Source organism: Drosophila obscura, unplaced genomic scaffold, assembly GCF_018151105.1.
Source record: "Drosophila obscura isolate BZ-5 IFL unplaced genomic scaffold, ASM1815110v1 contig_187, whole genome shotgun sequence".
Classification (NCBI taxonomy): domain Eukaryota; kingdom Metazoa; phylum Arthropoda; class Insecta; order Diptera; family Drosophilidae; genus Drosophila; species Drosophila obscura.
In genome coordinates, this window is record NW_024542775.1 from 187,278 (window position 1) to 211,252 (window position 23,975).

The following is a 23,975-nucleotide window of genomic DNA, read 5'->3' on the forward strand; positions in this document are numbered from 1 at the left end:
GATTAAAGATTGATACAAAAAAACGGAAAACTCAGTATCGGAGATCATTTTTACCAGAAATATAGAAATACAGAATGAAGAAACTAATTTTCATAATTGATTAAACCCCAACCCTTTCAGCGCTGCAACTGCTACTCATTCTCTTTCTCGCTCGCACACTCTGCCTCGTTCAGTGTGCGTACGTCCCCCAAGCGGAGGAGATGTAGAATCTACACTGTAAACGTAGATGACAGATGTAACTCACATATATACTGACTAAGTTCGGGCATAAAAGTAGAAAAAATACAGAAACAAGAATCAAAAATAACATAGTTTACTCTTCGGCATGAAAGATGCATTAATTGCGTCAAAATTGAGTAAATTACACCTAACTTAATAAATGGTCTTTAAGTGCTCATATCTCCTAAGAAAAAAAAATAAAACTGATTTTCTTATAGTTTCCATGTTTGAAAGCATTTTGTCAGATGATTTGTCATTCAAATTATCCAAAGCCCTTCCTCAAAAAATGTCTTTTGCCACCGCTTTTCGTCTTAGGCCCCACTGTGCGACAGGACAGGCAAGCGACTTGGGCAGGCCTGGTCCCATGACAGTATTAATTTTGCCATAGTCCCATGTCGTTGATTCGTAGAATAGTTTTTTTGGATAGTTCCTGCAAAAAAATAGAACCTTTTATTTTATGAACTCTAAAATTCCTGAAACACAATGAGTTCTGTTTTTTCTTCTTTGAACGTTGATATTCAATGCCCGATCGCAGGCAGAAACGCCATCATCCCGCCATCCCATGCAGGAAAATTAGAGCTTAATACAACTAAAAGAGCTAAAACCTTAAATTTGTACTAAAGGTTTTTTAAAGAGAATTAGTTTAAAAGAAATTTTCTGAGCATTCATCGTACGTATTTTTTATTTTCAGATTCTTTACTATTCCATATACATTATTATATTTTACAAATAACTTCTTAATACATTCTTAAATTAAACATTTATTAATTCGGTTAATTTTGATTTTGAAAACAGCAACCATGCGTAGACAATTAAACTTTTTTGAAGGGCAATACGTATTTTATTGCTGACATTCAAAAATATATTTATTTTGATTTATAAATGTATACTATGACTTCTATATGTATAGTATATATTAAAATTATGTCATTATTGTCACGGAACTCACAATTTAATTTATTGTCAATTTCAATACAAGCATGTATGTATAAGACATGCTTAGGTATATTTTTTATGAGTACAAGTGGTTATGTACAAGCATTTATTTACCATAACAAAAATGAATTGGGTAACGTACTCCAAATAACGTATATGTATATATTAATATTTAGTTTGAAATTTTTGCATTTTTTTACTCTTTACAAGTTTTAGTACAAAATATATGTACATACATATGTACGTAGTATATGTGCCTTAATATCGATTTGAATAATATCCATATTCCAATTGCGGGAATATTTTTTGTAAAGTCCGATATGTTAAATAAGTGTACACATGTGTCATTTGTCATATGTATGTACATATGAATGTTTTCCAAAAAACAAGTAATATAGAATCATAATAAGAATAATTGGATCTGATAGGTATTATTTTTTCGCATAATCATGCTTCTTTTCCTGTCAAGACTTTTAAATGGTACGTTATAGTGCTGATTGTAGTGTTTTTTTTAAGTCAACGCATTTTCTTACATGAATATGTAAATATTGTTAATACATACATACATACATAGTTAAGTACATACGTACGTATAATTTTCAAAAAAGGTTATCTAGTTTTCTTTATTATATATCGTGATATGTTTTCCACAACTAATTAGTAAACTTTTTTTTGTATAATCCTCATGTATGTAGGTACTTTGGTGTGAGTTACTAATGTTCTATTTTATTTTGGCTCTATACATGTTTATGATTGTAAGCAACTGGATGATATGATAAGCCCTGGACTCTGACTTTATACACTCATAACTATGCTATTTGAGTTTTGATTGTTTTTGTTGGAAGTATTTGGTTAATTCCAAACGTTGTCATATTATTGTATACAAGATAGTAAGTATGTACATTTATTCGTTAATATGCACGCACATCAATCATATACATATGTATGTGCATACAAATGTACATATGAATGTATGAACATAAGAAAACAACAAAAATATAAATTCGCTCAATTTTTAAAAATCAATAATTTTGCCATATACTTTTAAACTTTTCTGAAATTGACTATAGTTTGAAATGCAAACTTTTCATGATAAATATTTAGGTATGCATACTTATGCATATCAGATGGTTTTTTTTGTTGATGTAAAGAAATAAGAGTGTGATTAAATTTAACATCAATTTGTTGGTATATCTAGAATTGTGAATTAATGATATTTATGTAATTATAACAAGCTACAATTACAAAATTTTTGTATATGTTTAAGCATAATAATAGGTATTTTTTTTTTTTTTCTTTCTAGTTTTTCGAAACACAAGGAACTTTAATTAAATATAATCAAATAATATATATGTTAATAATGTGCAGAATCCATACATGTAAGTAAAGCAAAGTTAGTTAATTAAGTTACGTTCGAAAGAAAACTGTTGAAGCTATTTTCAGTGGAACTAATAGCTGACGTATTCGGAGAATTCGTTATCAAGTTGTTCAGGTTTTGGTATTTGTTGCGTTAGGAAATTTAACTGACTGTCATTCACTAAGTCAGCTAAATAGTTGACATAACTAGGCTTGGAGTGAAGTCCGAGTATGTCCAATTGGTTAAAATGGTTTCCATTAGAGTCTATTTGATCTTTTCGTAGTTCTGTAGGTGACCCCTTCAAGGGCCATGACATCAATCCTCTTATAAAACGTTGGAAGTGCTCGTTGGGTGTTTGCTTAAAAATAAAGTTAGCTAAGTTTAATATCATACGACCAAAAGAACAGTTCTGTAATTTTAGATCTTATTTTTACTTTTTCCGATGTAATCAGGCAGTCTCCGGTTTTAGCATTCACTTTTCGTTTTAATTTTCAGCTAAAGGTCATTTATTTACTCCCTGTACTGTTCAGTGCAAAATTTATTGATGTTATCCCCAGTTATGTTGTTATGTTTAAAGAGAATTATCGATAACAAAATTGGGCAGCGACAGCTGCGAGAGAGCGGCGAGAGTTTTGTTACGAGTGTGGTAGCGGCGTTTTGGAAAGTAAAAAACACCAATTTCTTTTTTGTGAAGTGAAAACCGGGGACTTTCTGAATGTAGAAAACGGTTCCTACATTCCCCACCATAAAGAAGAACCAGAAAAACTTTATTTAAATTAAAACCTATTTGGGTGTGGATTGGGTAATTTAAGTGGGATTATCGACTCACCTCTTTTAGCAAGGACCGATTTCGTTCTCTGAAGTGGGATGGTCGAATAGGGTAAGTCCTTGGAATTCCAATAACAGAATGATCACTGTCACTTGCAAATAACTCTGTAGCAGGTATTTGAATGCGGGATCCGCGGCCTGATTGAGCTGAAGCATAATTTCCAGAGAACATACTTTCAGCTTCCTTGTGCGCTTGTCTAGCGTTACCATTGTAAAGAGCGAAGTTAGAATTACCAACACGACGTGTGGTTGCTCGGACTCGATTCCCATGTTCATTTTTATTATTTTTGTTGTTCTCAAGGTTTTGCCCGCTTAAAATTGACATGCGATTATGGTCGCTATATTGATAGCTGCCACCTTCAGGACTTCGATTTTCATCCATTAGAATAGAATCAGAGGGACTAATGGGTTGGGGCGTGTAAGACGACTGAATGCTGTTAGAGCAAATAATTTCATTAAAAATATTACATAAGCTGCAAAAGTTCGATTCACTACTTAGACTTAGGTTCTTACATTTGACCGTTAGCAATTTCTTTAAGCGCTGCTGCTCGTGCAGCTAACTCCTCATCTCGTCGTTGCTGCGTTAATTCCTTAGCACGTTCCGTCCATATGAGCTCTTTAAGTTTCTGAAAGCTGCCCTGTACAGCAACCGAGTTTTGGTTTCCATTCAAACTAGCACCCGTACCGTTGGGAACTCCCATGTATCGATTTTTACTTGACCTACGTGTGCCTGCATTTTGCTGACGTCCTTCAGCCCCATATATCCGAGCTTGGATTGGGCCGCCACTGCCACTTGATCCAAAATCCACAAATCGCTGCCTCTGCTCAAACGTCATACGTTGCGGCGTAATTGGTTCTCGGCTCACAACACGACCAAATACAGGGGATCGTGCTCTTTCTCTTGCGCTCATCCGAATTCTAATTTTTGACAAAAACAAGAAAAATAAGTTTAATATTGTATATTTAAGTTCCTACGTCTTTGGTTAAAGAGACTGAAGAAAACTTTACTGAAAAGTGAAAAATGTAATTTTGTAAATATATATACATATATATGTAATTTAACTAAATAAAAACCGCGTACCAATTGAAAATCTTTTATTTGGTCAAATATCATTTTTTGATTGATTAAAAATTAAGATAAATACTTACGATCCCAAAACTCGTGAAGTTGAATAAAGGGGATCCCAAACATTATATGTAAAGGGGTCACGATATGTCGGTATTTCATTTGTTATCTCAGCAGCTCGAGATTGCCTTTTTGAAAATCTGTTGTATGTACGCGCAAGGTAAGTAGTTTCGAGTTTCTGAGGATGAATTTCTGGTAATTACTTACATCCACATTGCCCGAAGCTGTTCGCATGTTGGCTCTTGTGAGTTAAGAGAAAATGTTTTTGGTACAAACACTTCCCCGACCGCCCTCACTCCGCCAGAATTTACTACGTTGGACGAATCTTCACTTTTGACTCCGTTGTTATTATTCGCATTTCTTTGCGAAGGATATTCGCGACCACGTGCACCTAGGTAGTTTCCATTTCCATGTTTTAGGCTTATCAGGATCACCAATATATCTATTTGAATATACTTCATCTGCAAGGAATAAATATAAAGATTTAAGTCCACTTTGTAGTTTTATCGTCAAATGGTCAACTGACACAATTAGTTAACGTTTAGGTTAGACCAACGAAATAGACAGGTACATGCATATATATGGTCCGTAGCTCCTTTCTAACTCGACTGGTGAGTTCGGCAGTTAAAACTGCAGTGCACAGTTCAAGACACAGTTCGCCCTGACCTAGCAATCGCTTAGTCATTGTTTTGTATATTATTATTTATTGTTATTAATTTTTATGAACATAAAACAAATATTGTTTTCAAAACATGTTTTCTCCACGGTGGTCGGCGGCGGTTTCACGGGAGGCGTCGCCATCTGCTGCTGCTGGCCAGGATATGCCTGGGAAAGACCGACCCCAGCCAAAGAAGTGCATTTTATTACCTTTCATTTTCTTAAAACAATTGAAATTATTGATTTGCGCATTAGAATCGGCTGATACCAAAAAGTATGTGCTAGGGATCCGAAGCCTTTAATAACGTGTCTACGTGCACGACAATGCCTAGAAGCGGGAAACACACCCAGCCATCAACTTCTGAATAAGAAACATTATGCGTAGGCATAAATTCCTCTCGTGGTTTCAAAAGTTCCGTCCGGGTTAACTTAACCTAGCCTTTCATTTCAATTAATAATAATAATATTAATAATATTCCGCCCTCTATCCGGGTATCTTAATGACAAGACAGCCTCGAATATATAAAACATAATATAAAATTGTATACGCACCAAGAGCCGGTTACAATGCATCTTAGTAATGGCTTTTTTAGAATCCGGAAGAGATTAAATCAATAGAAAACTGACTTCGTTTTTGCATCGGATTGATATGTATTCAAATATTTTGTTCTATTTATGGAATCGGAGAAAAATGGTAATTAAATTCATGAGAGAAAAAATGTTATTTTTTGTGTTAAAAAAGCATGCACATAGCTTGAAAATTATTAGCTCAGTGTTAGCATTCATTATAAAAAGCAAAATGCCGTTTCCAGTAAACATTTAAATTACACCGACACAGAGTTGACTTTTTAAATTTAAGATATTTGTATATTGTGTCATTTTTCATATGTTAATAATAAAACTAATCATAATAATATAATAAGTAAGCGTCGGTTTCTAGACTGCTGGTTACGATACCGGTTAGTTGTCGTTAGGATCAAGTTAACCACCTGAAAAAGTTGTGGAAGGTTTTCTTGAAGGCCGGCTAACAATAGGAACGAAAAACAGGGTTCTTTTAAGAGCTTAAATGGGCTGTTGAGCAGCAAATGTGTTGTTGAGCGAAAAACACAGTTTTGATTTTTTTTAATGTCGAAAGATAAAATATCTTACTTCCATATGCATTACCAAAGAATATTATTACTCATTTTGAATGATGTTTTGCAAAAAACAAACGAACTTATTCTGCTTGATCAGTGTTGATCAAATAAGGGATGATTTTGACATTTAAAATTCAGTGGTTATTAGTGTTGGATAAACAACGTTTAATTTTCTGAACAAGTTCGTTCGTTTATTTTTATTCAGTCAACTAAGTCGTTCTCTTAGCCAATTCTTTTAGTTCGTTATTTTTTATTCATCAGCTATTTTCGTTCGTTCTTGTTTTTTTGTTGGTTCTTTTCTGTTCATTTTTGGTCTTAGTTTAATTTTGAGCTCTGATTTATATTTGTAAGTCAATGTTTAAATAATGTTATACAATTTATTGACGTTCTAAATTCGTCAAAGTGATTCAAAAAATGAATATATTTACGTTTAAGTGATATTTTAAAATATATTTGTTTGCCTTTAAGCGTTCTTGCCAGAGTCCACCACAACAAAATGTGAAAAACATCGGCTCAAACAAAAAACAACACTTTTACATAAAATGTGTGATTTACTTTCAAAACGAAAATTTAGGCCATCCCGCATTCGTAAAACGCAAGAATTTTCCGTTTTCAAAGCGGCAACATATTTCTCTTAGAAATGAAAGTAAGCGGCTTTTTATACAACAAAATTTGGAAATTGCAAATCTTGTGCCCTTTTTGTAAATAATTTTTTTAAGCCAACGTCAAAATTGGATTGGAAAAAATTTGTCTGGGCAACAACAAATATAAATTCCTCCGAACAACTGTGGCAGCCCGATTTGGCTATCGATAAGTCTGTGGTGCTATTTTTAAAATATGCCATTTTATAGGAGCTGGCACTAATGCGTGGGAAACGTGATGAACAAAATCAAAAACGACAATTAGAACGGAGACAAGCGCGCCGGTACCTAATTGAGACTCACAGAGAAAATGGCAGACAACACCAAAAACCAGGGAACGTAATCATTAAAAGTTATAAATTTTAAAATTTACATGTCAATGATTATATTTGAATTTTGTATGGTTTTCATCAATGATAACACTAGAATTAGGCTGTGGCCCAAAATGACTTTTTCTTATAGATTTCGGGGTTTAAAATGTTTTAACAAATTATGGTTTTTTTTATGGTGTAGTTTGTTTTAAAGAATTTTTAAAATCTGTTTTTTTTTTATGTTTTTTTTCAGAGGTAGTGCTTCTATTTTTCACATAAATTAAGTATCTTATATCTGGTTGCTTTGCAGTTCTGAAAAGCTGACAAATGCAGCTATAAATCGGACCCATATACTTTGTATCTGCAGCTTAACGCCTGGAAGATATTAAGCTTTCAAATTTCATAATTTTTTGCGATAATTTTTTTTTTTTTTTGTAAATTTTGACTTCTAAAACTCGGGAAAAGTCGAAAGAAAAATAATTCTTGTCTTGCATTTTTATTTTTAGATAGACGCATTAATTGAGCGTCGTTTAAGGTATTGTTCATTAAAATCTATGGATAAACGGTCAACTTGCAGCCGTTTGACCAAAACGCCAAGAATTATTTATAGCCGATTTATAGCTGTATTTGTCAGCTTTTCAGAACTGCAAAGTTCTATGCAACCAGATATAAGTATCTTATATAAGTTATGTGAAAAATAGAAGCACTACCTCTGAAAAAAACCATGAAAAAAAAACAGATTTTAAAAATTCTTAAAAAAAAATTACACCATAAAAAAAATAAAGTACTACAATAATTTTTAAATCCCGAAATCGATCAAAATTCATTTCGGTTGCAGAGAACACAGATACCAGAGGCGTCATCGCGACTCACCTGTTCACGTACCAGTCTGGCTGTAGTATAACACGAGTACTACACCCACATAAGCGACTACCAACGGAGGATCGAAACGCACAGCTCCTTCGACACAACCCTCTTACCCGAAGAGCCCAGCCAGCCATTTGACTCCGAAGCCGCCGATCCAACCGAGCCAGTTCATGCACCAGTCTGGAGACAATACCACCCAAGTGTTCCGCCAGAGCTACAAAACTACTCTACCCACGTCTAACGCCTTCCTGATCATCGCCCACATAAGCGATTACCACCGGAGCATCGATCCGTCAAGCACATTTGACAAACCCATCCTTCCGAAAAACCCGAATCAAACCTTTGACCCCGGAGCCACCGAACTCACCGAAGACGACCTAGAACTACCGACGGATCCTTGGCCACCCGACATAGCACCGCAGATTCGAGAATGCCTGGACAAATAGCTACCAAAGAAAACTGCCGAGAAAACCATCGTCATATGGGATAATCGACCCACCAAGCACCAACTATAAAGCACCCAGAACAGCAGAAAGGCCACGATCACAACAGCAGTAGAAAATATAAAGTTACCGACGCCACGCTAAAGTGACGAGATTAACAGCGACGAATCCAAAAGACAGGATAACCCGGAAAAGGGCGAACCTCAGCACCCGCCAAGCAACGCCACAAATCTCTTCATCACCCACCCGGAAGAAAGGGGGGGTGTAACGAACCATGGATCCCATCCCCACCGATCACCTTACCTGGGACATTGGACACTTGTTGGGAGGCGATTGCTTAGGTAACCTTTGATAACACTGGTCAACATGATTTTTCCTCAAGGAACAAAACCAACTTTTTCTTAAAGATTTGGGGCTTAGAAATGGTTTGATGATATATATTTTTTTTCTATGGCAGAACTTTTCTTTGAAGAATTTTTTAAATCTGGTATTTTTTTAAAGCTTTTTTCAGAGGTAGCGCTTGTTTTTTTCATATAACTGTAGTATCTTACGTCTGGTTTGAAAAGATAATTAAAACAGCTAGAAGTTGATGCCAAACACTTTGTGATTTCAGCTTACCGTCTGGGAAATATAAAGCATTGAAATGCAAAAATGATGATTTTTGTGCGGTATTTTTTACGAAATTTTGACTTTAAAAACTCAGGAAAAGTCGAAAAAAAATTATATCTTGTGTCCTCTATTTTTTTGTGTATCGCTCAATAAAATCTGTGGAGAGACTTTGGAGCTAAAATTCGTTAACCAAACCTAAAATATGGAAAAAATGAACAAAAAATACCTTTTGGAAGGTTGCGAGCCCAACTGCCAGTGAAAATTTGACCCCAAACAACACCAAAATGTTTGCGTTGCTGGCTGAAAACTCGAACAATTAACTTAACTGCTGGAGAAGGAACCCCAAAAAAGCCAAGGAAAAAACGAAGTCCCGCAATCTACAAACTGCAGCTCCTGTTGCACCGCAGAACCACTAAATCACAACAGATCTTTACAAGAAATTTCCAGGAATATGGGCACACCAAGATTTACTGTACGCTACGATCAGTTTTCGTAGCTTGTGGAGTCACGACTCAGTCCTTGCACTCCTAACAAAGAAGCCCGCATTTAAAAGACTAAAGACTAAAAAGACTAAAAACTCACACTTTACCGTCAAATACCGTCTTGTTTTCGATTTTTTGTAAATTGAAGTCTACTACACTAGCAGTTGGGCCAAAACTGTACTTAACGATAAAATGTAATTCCCGTATTAGACGTGGAGGCCAAATAAATCAACTAATCAACAGGGTTAAAAGTAACATAAAAAACGAGAAGGAACGTGTGAGTCGCTTCTGGGGACGCGACTCTACTTATACCCGTACTCAGTCAGTATATACATTTTTGAGCATAATTTTTTAGAATTTTAGAATTAAAAAAAAAATTTTACATTTTACATTTTGTTGCTACATTTTTTATCTACATCTCATCTATAATGTCTATTCTACATCTAACATGTAGATTGTACATGTACCATTTAGATTCTACATCTCCTCCGCTAGGGGTTGCTCGCGCACTGAACGCGGCAGAGTGTGCGAGCGAGAAGGAAAATGAGTTGCGATGTCTGGAACGGGAGGGGGAGGGGAAGCAACTGAAAATGAATTTATTCATTCTGGCTATAATTATGATCCGATCTAATTCAGATTCGGCAATCTGGTAGATATGGGCATTCTCTACGATACTGCGTTTTTAGTTTTATCGTATCTTTAAAACTGTGCCTGCCACAGATTTTCGTCTTTTGTGTGGGCGGAAGGGGGCGGGGCGAAATTTTGAAATACACTTGTAGCAGTGTGATATCACATGAGTCTGGAAACCAAATTTGGTTTCTCTAGCTCTTATAGTCTCTGAGATCCAGGCGCTCATCAAGACGGACGGACGGACAGACGGACCGACGGACAGACGGACGGACAGACGGACATGGCTATATAGACTCGGCTATTGATGCTGATCAAGAATATATATACTTTATGGGGTCGGAAACGTTTCCTTCTCTGCGTTGCACACATCCACTTTTACCACAAATCTAATATACCCCTTAACTCTTTTTTGAGTACGGGTATAAAAAAAAAATTTTTTACGAAATTGTGTGTTTTTACATATATTTAGAATTTACATCTGGTTGTATTGAACATTGTAGTTCTCAAGCTGATAAATGCAGATATAAATTGGACCCAAACACTTTTAGCCAAATGACATTAGACTAAGACAATTTTGCTGCGTAGAGAGGGATAGCACTAGAGACAAAATGCAACATTATTGTTCGTAGCCGTCTCTAGACACGTCTAATGGCTTTTATTAGAACAACTGAGGCACTACTTGACACACAATGATGTTTTCCAGCAGAAGACAGACACCAGCCAGCAAAATTGTATCCGCAAAGTAAAATTTGCGATAAATTCTGCCGCAGCGCTGCTCCCAACTCAACTGGACAGCCAGCTTGACGCATTTCCTGAGGCATTTCCCATAAGGCCATCATTATTTCTCCGGCTAGACAGTTAGCAAAGTTTAATGTCATATGGCTATTAGCGTGCTTGATTTACAATTTGATATTTGCTATGCGTGTGAATTCAACAAATTCATTTGTAAGATGCGATAGGTGCTTTTTCAAAGAATCAATCAATAAGTATTGGAAAACGATTTTGTTCTTGAGAGTAAGCTGGACATTTGAAAATTATATTTAAAGTGTCTTCTGGTAGGTCGCAGTTATCACATAAATTGCTATTTATTATTTTCATTCATTTCATTTCAAGCGAAACTTTGTTTATTCCGTGATTTGTTTGATTTCCCAATGGTTTAGGTTGCAGTTTTTGTCTTTAAACCATGAGTTGTCCCGTATATATGGAAATAAATTTGTATAACCTTTATTTCTTTCCGTGGCGTAGGTAATATATTCTCCTTCCCAATCTTCTTTAATATTATTATAAATATGTGTTCTAGCGTCTTTAAGAGACCGGCGAGCAACAAAGAATGAGACATTATTTTTAGCATTTTTTTGGCAGCAATATCAGCTAATTGTTTTCTTTTATGTGTACATGGCTTGGAATGTAATGAAACTCCACTACGAGTAAACAGGGAGCGTTTTCCATTTTGTTTGTTATTTCTTTGGCAATGTAATTACCGGGATGTATTTTTTTTTCTTTATAAACCCATTGACACTATCAGTGAGGATTGCAGTTTTAAGAAAGTTTTCGGAAATGACAAGGTCCAAGGCCCTATTAATGGCTCAGCTCAGCTGTGAGTGACGATATTTTTTGTTGGTAAAGAAACTGAAACTGACAATCAAATTGAAGTGTCTAGATTTAAAATGTGTACATTTTTCTTGACCTAAAGAATTTATAAGAGCATTACTTGCATATTTTTTGTGTGGACATGAGCCCTTGAACAAATCTGTGTCTTTGAAATTTTACTGTTAAAACTAAATACATTTGTGATCGGTACAATTGCATTCAAAATGTCTTTAAACTCGTCGTAGACTTCGACGTAAAAGAACTGACCAAAAGCGATGACGCCGGAAGACCATAGGCAAAAACCTTAGCCAACTCCTTTGCTGCAATAAATATTAGACTGTATTCAGGTGGAAGTTCAGATGCTAGATTGTAAATTATATTTACCGCGGTGGACTTTATTAGGCCTAGTGCTCGTCTAAGATGAAAATTGATATGGACCTTGATTTTTATGATACCAAATTCTTCATTATAATTTCTAATTCTATTCTAATTTGGAGCGTACAAAGGCTTTGTAAAAATTTAAAGATTTGCTTGGATGCACTACAAAGTGACACCCACTGAGCATTTGTAAAAACATGTTATTCTAATTTGATTTTGAAATCATTTCATCAATGTGTTACTCTGAGGAATTACTGGCAGCAATTATTCTACCAAGGTAGTTTACTTTATCTAACTTTTTTAGTGTTTCATTGTTATGTACTATATTTAATGGACGTCTTCTATTATTTAAATGACTTACGGTAGGTTTTGTCGAATTGAATCTTAAGTTATTACTGCTGCATACCTTATTGAGCTCATTTATTTTCTCTTTTAGAATGTCCTTAGCCGAATTGAAGACTTTGTGAAAGCATAAAATAAAAAAAGTCATCTGCATAATGAAATAGAATACATTTTTCACCATTTATAGAGTGAAAATCTGATGTAAAGATATTAAAATGTATTGGGCTATGGCAATCGCCTTTGTGAACAGTTTTTTCCTGTTTGCCACATTTCAAAACCATTTTCTTCAAAAAACAAACTGTAAACCTAATATGGCCTATGTCAAACTCCAAATTTATTAGCTTCCGAAATAGCAGAGGTATGTTGACATCTTTTATTATTTATTTATTATTTACATTATTTTAAATACAACGCTTAGGAGGCAGATAGGTCTGTTGTTTGAGACTATGGAGGCGTCTAAATTTCTTTTTTTTTTGTATAGTGATCACATTTATTATTCGCCAACTATCAGAAATAATTATATTGAAGAAAATTTAGTTTAATAATGAAAGAAGATTTTCATGTTGGTCCAAGGGAAGAGATAGTAGCATTTTATAAAATATATTATCTATACCTTTTGCTGAACAGGGATTTTTGGATTTAAAAAAAAAAAAGTTCATCTAATTTTAGTTAGCGAAATGGTCCCATCGCTATGGGATGGTAGTATGCTCAAGAGTTAGTGTTTGGTATGTCTGCAATTTGCTTGAAGAAATCTTGATGTTCAACATCATTCCAAGCACTTGTTATTGGCTTGATTCGTTTATGTAACTTGACACTTTTTTTTTTCAACATTTCCTTTTGAGGTGATGGATTTGAAATTGCATCGGAAATTGTGTTCATGTTGTTTTTCTAATTTTATAAATAGCTTTAATATATTCTAATGCACCCATAAAGAGTTTAGTCTTGTACTATTAGCATTTCTTAATCTAAAAAGTCTTCCAATTGCCTCGTCCCAGTATTTTTTAGGAATATAGTTGTTATTTACAGATACAGTATATTTTCATTTGTCGATTTTTGCCGAAAAGGTTGTGGAGAAGCATCGTGATAAAAACTATCAACTGATTCCGTCTTGCCAAACAGCGCCGGATATCTAGTTTTGACCTCCAATCTAGATAAATTTTCCACCGTCATACATTTTTGTATTGCGTACGCTCGCTTTCTTGCAGGGAAAGAAATATATGTAGCTACGTCATTTTCTTTGCAATTCGCCCAGATCACATCAGTACAGATAGCTTCTAATGAATGCGAACGTGATCTTTGTTATTCTTATCTCTTGTTTTAATTCTAATAAATTTCTCAATAGGAACCGGAGAGTCGATGTATTCAGCTAATAATTCGACAGAAATGGATGTTGGTATATTAAAAATTGAACCCGTTTTATAACCGAATTGATTAAAAATTTTAGGTTCATAACAATGATTCTTTAAGGTAATCATCCTACATTTATTGGCACTCATTGAGTTTTAAAATTCAATTTTACATCTGCCAAAGCCAATCTTTGACAGTCATAACACCGTCAACTTTCAGTTTAATGAATATACAACTAAGTTCAATGGGGTTAATGAGACATTTTTTTCTAAATTTATTTGCAGGTTATTTTGTCCACATAAAATTGGTAGGCTTCTTTATGTTTTTCATAGGTGTTCACATTTTTTTCTTGAGCTACGTTCATTTTATTTTCTATTCTCGTTTTTGTTCAAGAAATTTCTGACACTTCTGTCGCCATCTTTTTTCTTCACACATAACCTTTCTTAAGTTTACCAAACAATTCAGATATTTGTTTTTTTGAACAGATGATTGCTGACATGCACGGATAGTTGCTACACAACTGCTAGAGTCGCCGAGTGAATTTTTTGGTTGGCGCGCGCTGTTTGGATGTTTTTTGCTTTGAAATTATAAAAGTACAGCTTTAAAAAAATCAAATATTTTAACGGCTGCAGATAAACTCCAGATTGATAATAAAAAATAGTTCAAATACAATGGCTCTGGCGGATGAGTTAAAACGGGCAATTTTACGTTTCCACCAGCGCAGCATATACCGGGGGTTTCCGATTGAAACTTTAATGCATTGCAATGCTGGCATACGGTAGACAATGCACCGATATCAACGCAGCGCAGTAGGTATTGCGCAATCGTATTCGAAAGCAGCGCGATTCAAGTATACTGGTCGAATTTGAGGTGGTTATTTTTCAGCGCGTGTGGAATAAAGGCACGTCTCCATTCATTTACTTTTATACGTTCCACTTGTGTTAGATTAATCGAGACATTCCGATTACTTATTTAACGACGTGTCGTCGTCCAAGGTTTGATCGTCTAATAGCAGGCATATTATAACTCAATTGATGAATAATATCTCGAGTTTAGAACTCATCTTCAACTATGAATATTGCCTCTTCGCCTACTTCCACAAATGTATACTAATCTGCACTGCCGATCTCATGTGATAATGCATTACACATTTGTATCTCTCCATTTATAAATATATATACAGGCAGGCTCCGACTTTCACCTAAAAAAAAATGTGATTTACTTTTCAAAACGAAAAGTCAGGTGCTTCCGCATTCGTATAACGCAAGACTTTTCCTTTTTTAAAACGGCAACATATTTCTCGCCGAAACAAAACGAATCTTAATTGCAAGATGAAAAAAATAGATGACTGATTGATGCATTGACATGGATTTGACACCATTTCGAGGTCAATTGAGCTTTTTATAAATAATTTTTTTTTAAACCAACCTCAAAACTTGATCTGAAAAAATTGGTCAGGTCAACAACAAATATTGAATTCCTCCGAACAGCTTGGCTATCGATAAATCTCTGTTAAACATAACAGTGGCCTTTTTGTATGAGCTGGCACTAACGCGTGGGTATAACAGCAGGAACAGTAAAGGGAGTAAATAAATCGACTTTTTTGGATTCCAGAGCGCCTTGAAATGAAAAGTGAAACGCAAACTGAATATGAAAACCGGATCCTGCCTGAATGATAAGAAAATTAAAACTGTGAAATTAACCCATCAATAAGTTCATCTTATAAGATGTCAACCCTAGTCCTAGTTCGAATTTGGTTTGTGAAAACGACAATAAAAATGAAATCGCTCTGAATTCTCTGGCACCGTCCCACATATTGGCCAACAGACCCTAGAAAGATTTAGTTTGTGCTCCCATCGCCATAACGTGAAGCTTTGCAAAATCCTCAAACGAAATCCTAAAAGTCATCGAAGAGCAACTTAAGTCCCGAACATCAATTGATTCTGACCTAATAAATCCGGAAAAGCGAAAACTTTTTTGTTATTCATTCTCTATGATTTTCTTCAAAACTGTGGATGACACAGATTTTCGATATTTGAAAATACGCTTATAATAGTGTGATATCACAAAATTTTGTAGGGGTCGGGCACTTCCACAACCACCATTCATCTAATAATTTGAATGCCTATATATTACCAAAAATATATTTTTGGCCGTTTTTATGTGATATTTTGTTTAGACAGAATTAACGCGATGATGTTAGCACAATGTGCAGGCGATCATACATAGCTGTAAAAAAGAAACAAAGTAACAAGATAACTAAGAGAGGTCTCTCCTTCTCCAAGTCATACGAAAATGTTCACCTGTGCTCAACGTTTCTTGTGGACCCTTGTAATTGTATTTACATTGCCTTAAAGGAATTATGTATATATATTTAAATGTAGTGAGCATTCAAAAATTTATATGTGCGTTTAATAGTGCAAGTGCGGTGCTGGTTGAAGAAATAGTAACAGTGCATTTAGCTTGAAAATGTGCAAATGTCCGCTTTAAAAGTTTAATTACTTTTTCCGGTATTTATTGGATTTTCCAATTTTACAATTACTCATAAAAAGGAAGCTGCATTTCTCCACCCACAGTCCCATTGCATCTATTATGTGGCGCATATACGTTGGATGGTTTTGTTTACGAGAATTCCAAGATTCAGAATCGTGCTTCTCCATCCCCAAATTAAAAAAGTATATAATTTGTATCATCCTGTTGTAAGAAACCCGAAAAATCATTGAAAAATATGTCAATTGATACATTTAAGAATACATTTAGTTAAAAAATATGAGTAGTGGGTAATGGACTAAATAGCAATACATATTACTTTTCCGGTTTGGATGTTTTTGTTTGGATGAGAGAGCAATGTTCGCCTGTTTCTATCCACTCTGGTCTATGAGTTTTTAATTTATGCAGTCATATGCAATTCACAGGGAAGGGACCAGTATATCATAAACAGTAGCGGACACAGAAATTCGGACATTGAAAAATAAGTGAATTTGTTTGTTTTATACAATTTTGGTATGTTTCTCAAGGAAAAAGCTTATTAAACTAAGCTTATTAAACTAACTAAAAGGCTAGAGAAATACATAAAAAGTTTAAACCAAAATTTCTTTGTTTTCAAAAGAATCCTTAAATCAATAAATAATAATTTTTCACTCTTATATTTGTATAGGAAAATTCACTCTAGGTATTTTATCAGGAAATAAAACTGTTCTGGTATAATGTTTGATTCTATGATTACACTAGTCAACACGATTTTTCCTCAAGGAACAAAACGAACTTTTTCTTAAAGATTTGGGGCTTAGAAATGGATTGCTGATATTTTTTTTTTTTCTATTGCAAAACTTTTTTTTGAAGAATTTTTGAAAACTGGTATTTTTTTTAAAGCTTTTTTCAGAGGTAGCGCTTGTTTTTTTTCGAAAAGGTATTTTTTTGTTCATTTTTTTCATTTTTTAGGTTTGGTTAGCTCCAAAGTCTCTCCATAGATTTTAATGAGCGATACCTTAAACGACGCCAAATTAATGCACCTATACACAAAAAAATAGAGGACACAGGATATAATTTTTTTTCGACTTTTCCTGAGTTTTTAAAGTCAAAATTTCGTAAAAAATACCGCACAAAAATCATCATTTTTGCATTTCAATGCTTAATATTTCCCAGACGGTAAGCTGTAATCACAAAGTGTTTTGGCTTAAATTCTAGCTGTTTTAATTATCTTTTCAAAATAGCAAAGTTCTTTACAACCAGACGTAAGATACTAGAGCTATGTGAAAAAAAAAGCGCTACCTCTGAAAAAAGCTTAAATAAAAAATACCAGACTTCAAAAATTCTTCAAAAAAAAGTTTTGACATAGAAAAAAAACCATAATTCTTTAAAAAATTTTAAATCCCCATATCTATCAGAAAAAGTCGGTTTGGATCCTTGAGGAAAAAAAAGTTCGATTTTGTCGAGTAGTGTTATTGAAGAGTATGTAATGAAGTAGAGACTAGAGGTGGGCATGGACCGTGTTTTCTTCGTGTCACGTCGTGACACGATGCGCGCCCGCGTGTGCGTGTTGAAAAATTAAATTTTGTCCAAGGGCGTGCGTGTTCGTTCAGAGCAAAATTGGCACGAAAAAACACGACGAACAAAAAATCTAAAGTTACATTGCCGGATAGAAATGTACTAAAATTTTGGAAGAATGCAAATAACATGAACTTTTACAACTTTTAGATAGAAAAATATTAAATATTCCAGCCAGCTCGGCTACAAGCGAGAGGGTGTTTTCTACCTCGGGACAAATATTAAATGAACGCCGTACACGCTTATTAAGCTCTAACCTTGATAAATTGTTATTTTTATATAAAATTATGTTAATAAAAACGTATATGTAATTGAAATCGATGTTAATAAAAGTATGAAAAATAAGTATAATATTTCGTGTTGGACCGTGTTCGGAAATTTGTTAGCCGTGCGTGCTAGATCGTGTTGAAAATTTTCATGTCGTGTTGGGTCGTGTCGGAAAATTGCAGTCCATGCCCATCTCTACTAGAGACATACTCTTCTTTAACATCCTGTGTGTTTAAGAACTAGTTTTCTACGCGAAAGCTGGGTAAGACTAGATTTCAGAATTTTTTGTTGTTTATTTTGTTAAACTGTTAAGCTTGTTTACATTTTTTTTTTTCAATTCTGATCAAGTGTTGGTGGTCTGCTTTCATATAAAAGCGTTGATGTGTTCTTGATCGGACTGAGATCAGGACCATGTCCCGGCCAGTCCAATGTCCTAGTTCCCTGCATTGCAAATATTATTTTGCTAAAGAAAACTCAACGTTTTAAAAATCAACATTTTATAATAGTTCATAGCACAATTCAATAACTAAGCCAATTTTGCACTGTGGCAAGGAGCAGAATCGTCCTAGAAGATGAGGGCATCAGAATGCGAAAAGTACAGCTTATCCCTAAAAATTTGTTTTGACCGTATTTACCTATCTGTCTATTAATGCCAGATACCAAGCTCTATAATAAAAAAATTCTCCAGACCATTCTGCTGTCACCTTGCCACACCTTTTTTTGGTCACTCATTTTTAAAGCGTTTACCATCTTTACGGCTATCATTCATCATACTACTAAACCAAACTGGTTTATCTTGATATTATTACAAACATTACGTTTCTCCACCCATTTACAGTCCAAGTATTATTGATTTTGACCAATTTGAGCTTTTTCAGGATTTTTTACTGCCAAAAGTGGTTGCTTTGCTGGCTCACGACCGTTAACTCCTGTCTTCTGAAGACCTACCGACTAAATAAACTCCCTTCTAATATCTTTGGCCAACTTGAACCGATCTTCGACGCTCTATCGTTTACAAATACGATCCTAGTTTGAAGGTCCTTTTGGGTAGTCTTTCTCTTTCTTGCTGCGGCGGTTGGTCGTTTTATCGTACAGTTTTCGATACCCTTAGAAAATTGTGCTATGAGGACTTACTCATCCTAATTTTGGTGCTAATAGCTAAATTTTTATTGAAACTCTGCTATGTCAAATGTAGAAAAGTCATCAATTAACAGCTAATAAATGAAAATATGCAATACAAATATTTCCCGACTAATTTAGACGTTTTTGAATTCGCGCCATCAGTTTAAAGTTTCATGTTAGCTAACTTTAAACTGACCGGATTTCTGTGTCCGTTACTGTAGATGACATAAGAACGAATGTTAAATTAACAACTCATAATTTATAAATAATTCAACATTAGTGTTAATATACGTATTAATTTTTTTTACTCACAAAGTTTTCTTAAAATTGAACTTTAATAGATATACACAAATTCGCTGTTCTGAAAGTAAGCTTATATGATACTTAAAATCGGACTACTATTGTCATATAGGCTGGAAGAGGAAAGGTATTAGGGTATTAATATTCATTCGGCGCACCGACGCTATCGTTATTACTGGCTCGTTATTTCACCAGGTATTTACTATAGGAGCAAGATTTTAAAATTAAAAAAGAGATGATAATTATGTCAAAAGAGAAGATAGAATTTGCGGCAACAGGAGAATCAATTATCCTCTTTTATGATGAATGCATCATACAATTTACGAACATTCAATCGGAAAAATTGGCTAGGTTTGAAAAATAGACTTTAGAAGCAGAACACCTTTTTCCACCAATATCGGAAGATTACTGCTTGCAGTAAAAAAGAAAATAATGCGAAAAAGTTTAATCACTTTACGTTATGTACATGTATATTTCATTACAGTCGTTTATTACTATGTCAACTCGAATTCTGATCATACTCGACATAATCGAATTTTTTTTCCTCAGGGAACAAAACCTACTTTTCCTGTTTTTTTTAAATCAAAATTTCGTAACAAATACTGCACAAAAATTATCATTTTTGCATTTGAAAGCTAAATATTTCCAAACCGGTAAGCTGAAATAACAAAAGGCTTGGGTCAAGTTTATAGCTGCATCAATTAGCTTTTCAGAAAGGCAAAGTTCATTACAACCAAATGTAAGATAGTCAAGTTATGTGAAAAAAAAGTTGGTTTGGTTCCTTGAGCAAAAATCGTGCCGGGTAGTGTTATCTGTTCTTTAAAGGGGTTGGAAATGATTCATTCCCTCTATGCTTCGCAAAAGGTTTTTCAAAGCTGTATTCAAATCTTATTTTATACAGAAAATACTTTAGGTTTATCGTGCTGTTAGTTCTGTTTATCTTGAGGAAAAGAGAGAAGGAAAAATCATACAATCGCTGTTGGTAAAGGCTGCCAACGGATTTAAACATATGTAGAAATTTTTTTAAAACTTACAATGACACATTTAAACCATTTAAATATTAGTTAAAGCTAAATTTTTTCATAAATTAACTTATAACAAAGGTTACATTACGCTTAATTTATTTAAAAATGGTTCATTATAGCATCGATTCGATAGCGTAGACATAGTGTAACGAGCACTCGCGCGAGATCTGGAAATTGGAATCCATTTGAAGTAATATGTGTACCTGACTGTTTCGGTATTTGGTTAATTTATGAATGGAATCTATAGAAAATCTTGATATGTGAAGGTGTATTTATATGTATACACATTTGAACATACTAAAAGCATGCGCAAAAGGTATCCTGCGAAAACCACCTACTAGCTGTATACATACATATGTATGTATGTATAGATACTGGATGTAAGACAACTAAAATATTTAATATGCAATATGCACATATGTAAGCATATTTCACTTTATTTAAATTTTCATCACATTTATTTTCTATTAGCTCGTTTCGCAATTTAAATATGCTGGAATGTACCTTGCAACGACTTTCCCGACCGTACGCTTGAACAAAAAAATCGAATTTGAATTGTAAAACCCACTCGAAACATCTAACACTACATTAACATTACATTAACATCGACGATTTTCATATCGATAAAGTAGGTATTTTTTGGTACATTTTAAGCTGTGAAAAGTGTACCCCACCAACGAAAATGTTAAATATACATATGTACATTACATTACTCAGCCAAATCGAATTTGCCCCAACCGACACTTTCTGATAGATTTGGGGCCTTAAATATTGTTAAAGAACTATGTTTTTATACCCGTACTCAAAAAAGGGTTAATGGGTATATTAGATTTGTGGTAAAAGTGGATGTGTGTAACGCAGAGAAGGAAACGTTTCCGACCCCATAAAGTAAATATATTCTTGATCAGCATCAATAGCCGAGTCGATATAGCCATGTCTGTCTGTCTGCCTGTCCGTCTTGTTGAGCGCCTAGATCTCAGAGACTATAAGAGCTAGGGCAACCAAATTTGCTTTCCAGGCTCAAGTGTATTGCCAAATCTGAATTAGATCGGATCATAATTATAGCCAGAATAAAGAAATTACTTTTCTGTTGGTTCTTCCGCCCCCTCCTGCCAGAGACCCGCTACCTATCTCTTTCTCGCTCGCACACTCTGCCGCGTTCAGTGCGCGAGCAACCTCTAGTGGAAGAAATGTAGAATATGAATGGTACATCTATAATCTACATGTTAGATGTAAAATATACATTGTAGATGTAGATAACAGATGTAGCAAAAAAATGTAAAACGTAAAATTTTTTTTTTTTATTCAAAAATTCTAAAAAATCATATGCTCAAAAATGTATATACTGACTGAGTACGGGTATAAGTAGAGTCGCGTCCCCAGAAGCGACTCGCACGTTCCTTCTCGTTTTTCCTACAGGAGAATTTTTTTAAAAGAATTTTTTAAAATTGTTATATTTTTATGCTTTTTTCCAGAGGTAAAGCTTCTATTTTTCACATAACTTTAATATCTTACATCTGGTTTTATTCATCTTTGCCATTCTGTAAAGCTAATACAAGTTATAATTTTTATAACTTTTCCTAAGATAAATATTGTATTTTAAAGGTTTATATATAGCAGAATTTTTATAAAAGAATTTTTTAAAATTGGTATATTTGTATGCTTTTTTTCAGAGGTATAGCTTCTATTTTTCACATAACTTTAATATTCATCTTTGCCATTCTGTAAAGCTAATACAAGTTATAATTTTTATAACTTTTCCTAAGATAAATATTGTATTTTAAAGGTTTATATATAGCCGAATTTTTATAAAAGAATTTTTTAAAATTGGTATATTTTTATGCTTTTTTTCAGAGGTATAGCTTCTATTTTTCACATAACTTTAATATTCATCTTTGCCATTCTGTAAAGCTAATACAAGTTATAATTTTTATAACTTTTCCTAAGATAAATATTGTATTTTAAAGGTTTATATTTTGACGGTGAGCGGAAACAACAAAGTACTTATATCCAATTTATAGCTTCATTTTTTAGTTTTCAGAATGACAAAATTAATAACAACCAGCGCTATCTCTGAAAAAAACAAAAAAAAGTATCCAGCATGTCTGGATAAACTATATAAATAGCTGTCAATATTTCCATCTTATTAACCCTTGGAGATTTTCCTAATTTTTCCAGCTTTCAGCTATTTAAATGCCTCACCTCAGGCGCATGCAGGGCCTGTTTGCGCCGCACAACGTCCTTGATCTGCTTAAGCTCTTGAATATGAAAAGCGCGCATATTTTCCAGTGGATGGTCTCCTCAATTTTATTTGTCCTTCACTAAGTCTTCATTGCGCCAAAGCCTTAAATTATTTTATTTTACAATCGATATTTCTGTTCGCGTACATCACTGCCTGCTCTTTGCCTGTGACCTTTTTCAGGCCGTGACGGATTTCCATGCTTCCTATCTGATGGACTTTTATCGTCGACACAGTCATACTCAGTGCGGTAGTGAATGCCATCTATCCGACAGAAAGCAATTGCCAGCGCCTTCAATTCGCTGTTCTGATTTAGATACCCCTGCCATTGAAGCAGCCATCCCATCTTTCCAGTTCGGGTTCAGACTGCGACAGGGGGCACCCCAGAGCAACTACACAGGGTCACTGAGCACATCCTAGACGGATTCCACAAAAAACAGTACATGCCGGCAGCGTAACAGGATATCAAGCAGGCGTCCTGTCACAGATCTCACTCCTTTCCTTGTTAATTACTTGTAATTCTAATTAATGTCAATCGTCCTAAGTCCAAGGTATAAGTTGCTAGTTAAGTAAAAATAAACTTTTTTGTGATATAAGTGTGAATTAAATACTTAAATTCCTGACCTATGGCCTGACCTAATTTTCGATTTACATTATAATTTTGTTACAAAATTCAAAATTGATGGCACTGTCGAGTTGTATTCAAATTTCAAATTGAAATGTTTCAGGGCGTGTTTGTGTCGTCCAAAGATTTTGTGAAAAATGTCTTAAAAATAATAATTAAAAACAATAATACTTATCAATGCCAAATGTCCAATGGTGTAATATATTGAAAATTATTTAGATAATTTGATCTAACATTTTTCCCATTTTAATTCAGAGGAATACCGTTACTGCAGCAGGTTAATTATGGTAAGAAATAAACCTTTTGTGAGTTTGTCCAAGCAACCGTCACCACTTACCATTATTTACAACTCACGTCTTTCCAGAGCCGCCCCAACGCATTGGGGCCTGAAACTGCCTGAGGCGGATAATGATTTTGGAGGATCACCAGAACAGGAGGTTCCAGGGACGAT

The 23,975-nt window shown here is 34.4% G+C and overlaps 1 protein-coding gene across 2 annotated transcripts; it reads right to left on the bottom strand.

Annotated features, from left to right (window-relative positions):
• Window positions 1-923: 923 nt before the first annotated feature.
• On the bottom strand, window positions 924-21,267 carry LOC111070836. Of its 2 annotated transcripts, none has more exons than XM_022361793.2 (7): window positions 21,165-21,267; window positions 5,676-5,792; window positions 4,674-4,927; window positions 4,490-4,606; window positions 3,854-4,258; window positions 3,342-3,774; window positions 924-2,870 (listed from the first exon to the last, which is right to left on the bottom strand). In XM_022361793.2, exons 2-7 carry the CDS (start codon window positions 5,694-5,696, stop codon window positions 2,604-2,606), a joined length of 1,497 nt encoding a protein of 498 aa, XP_022217485.2. In that variant the 5' UTR covers window positions 5,697-5,792; window positions 21,165-21,267; the 3' UTR covers window positions 924-2,603. The 2 variants fall into 2 exon arrangements, with proteins under 2 accessions (XP_022217485.2, XP_022217486.2); XM_022361794.2 differs by lacking the exon at window positions 21,165-21,267 and adding an exon at window positions 16,402-16,593.
• Between the last annotated feature and the right edge of the window lie 2,708 nt (window positions 21,268-23,975).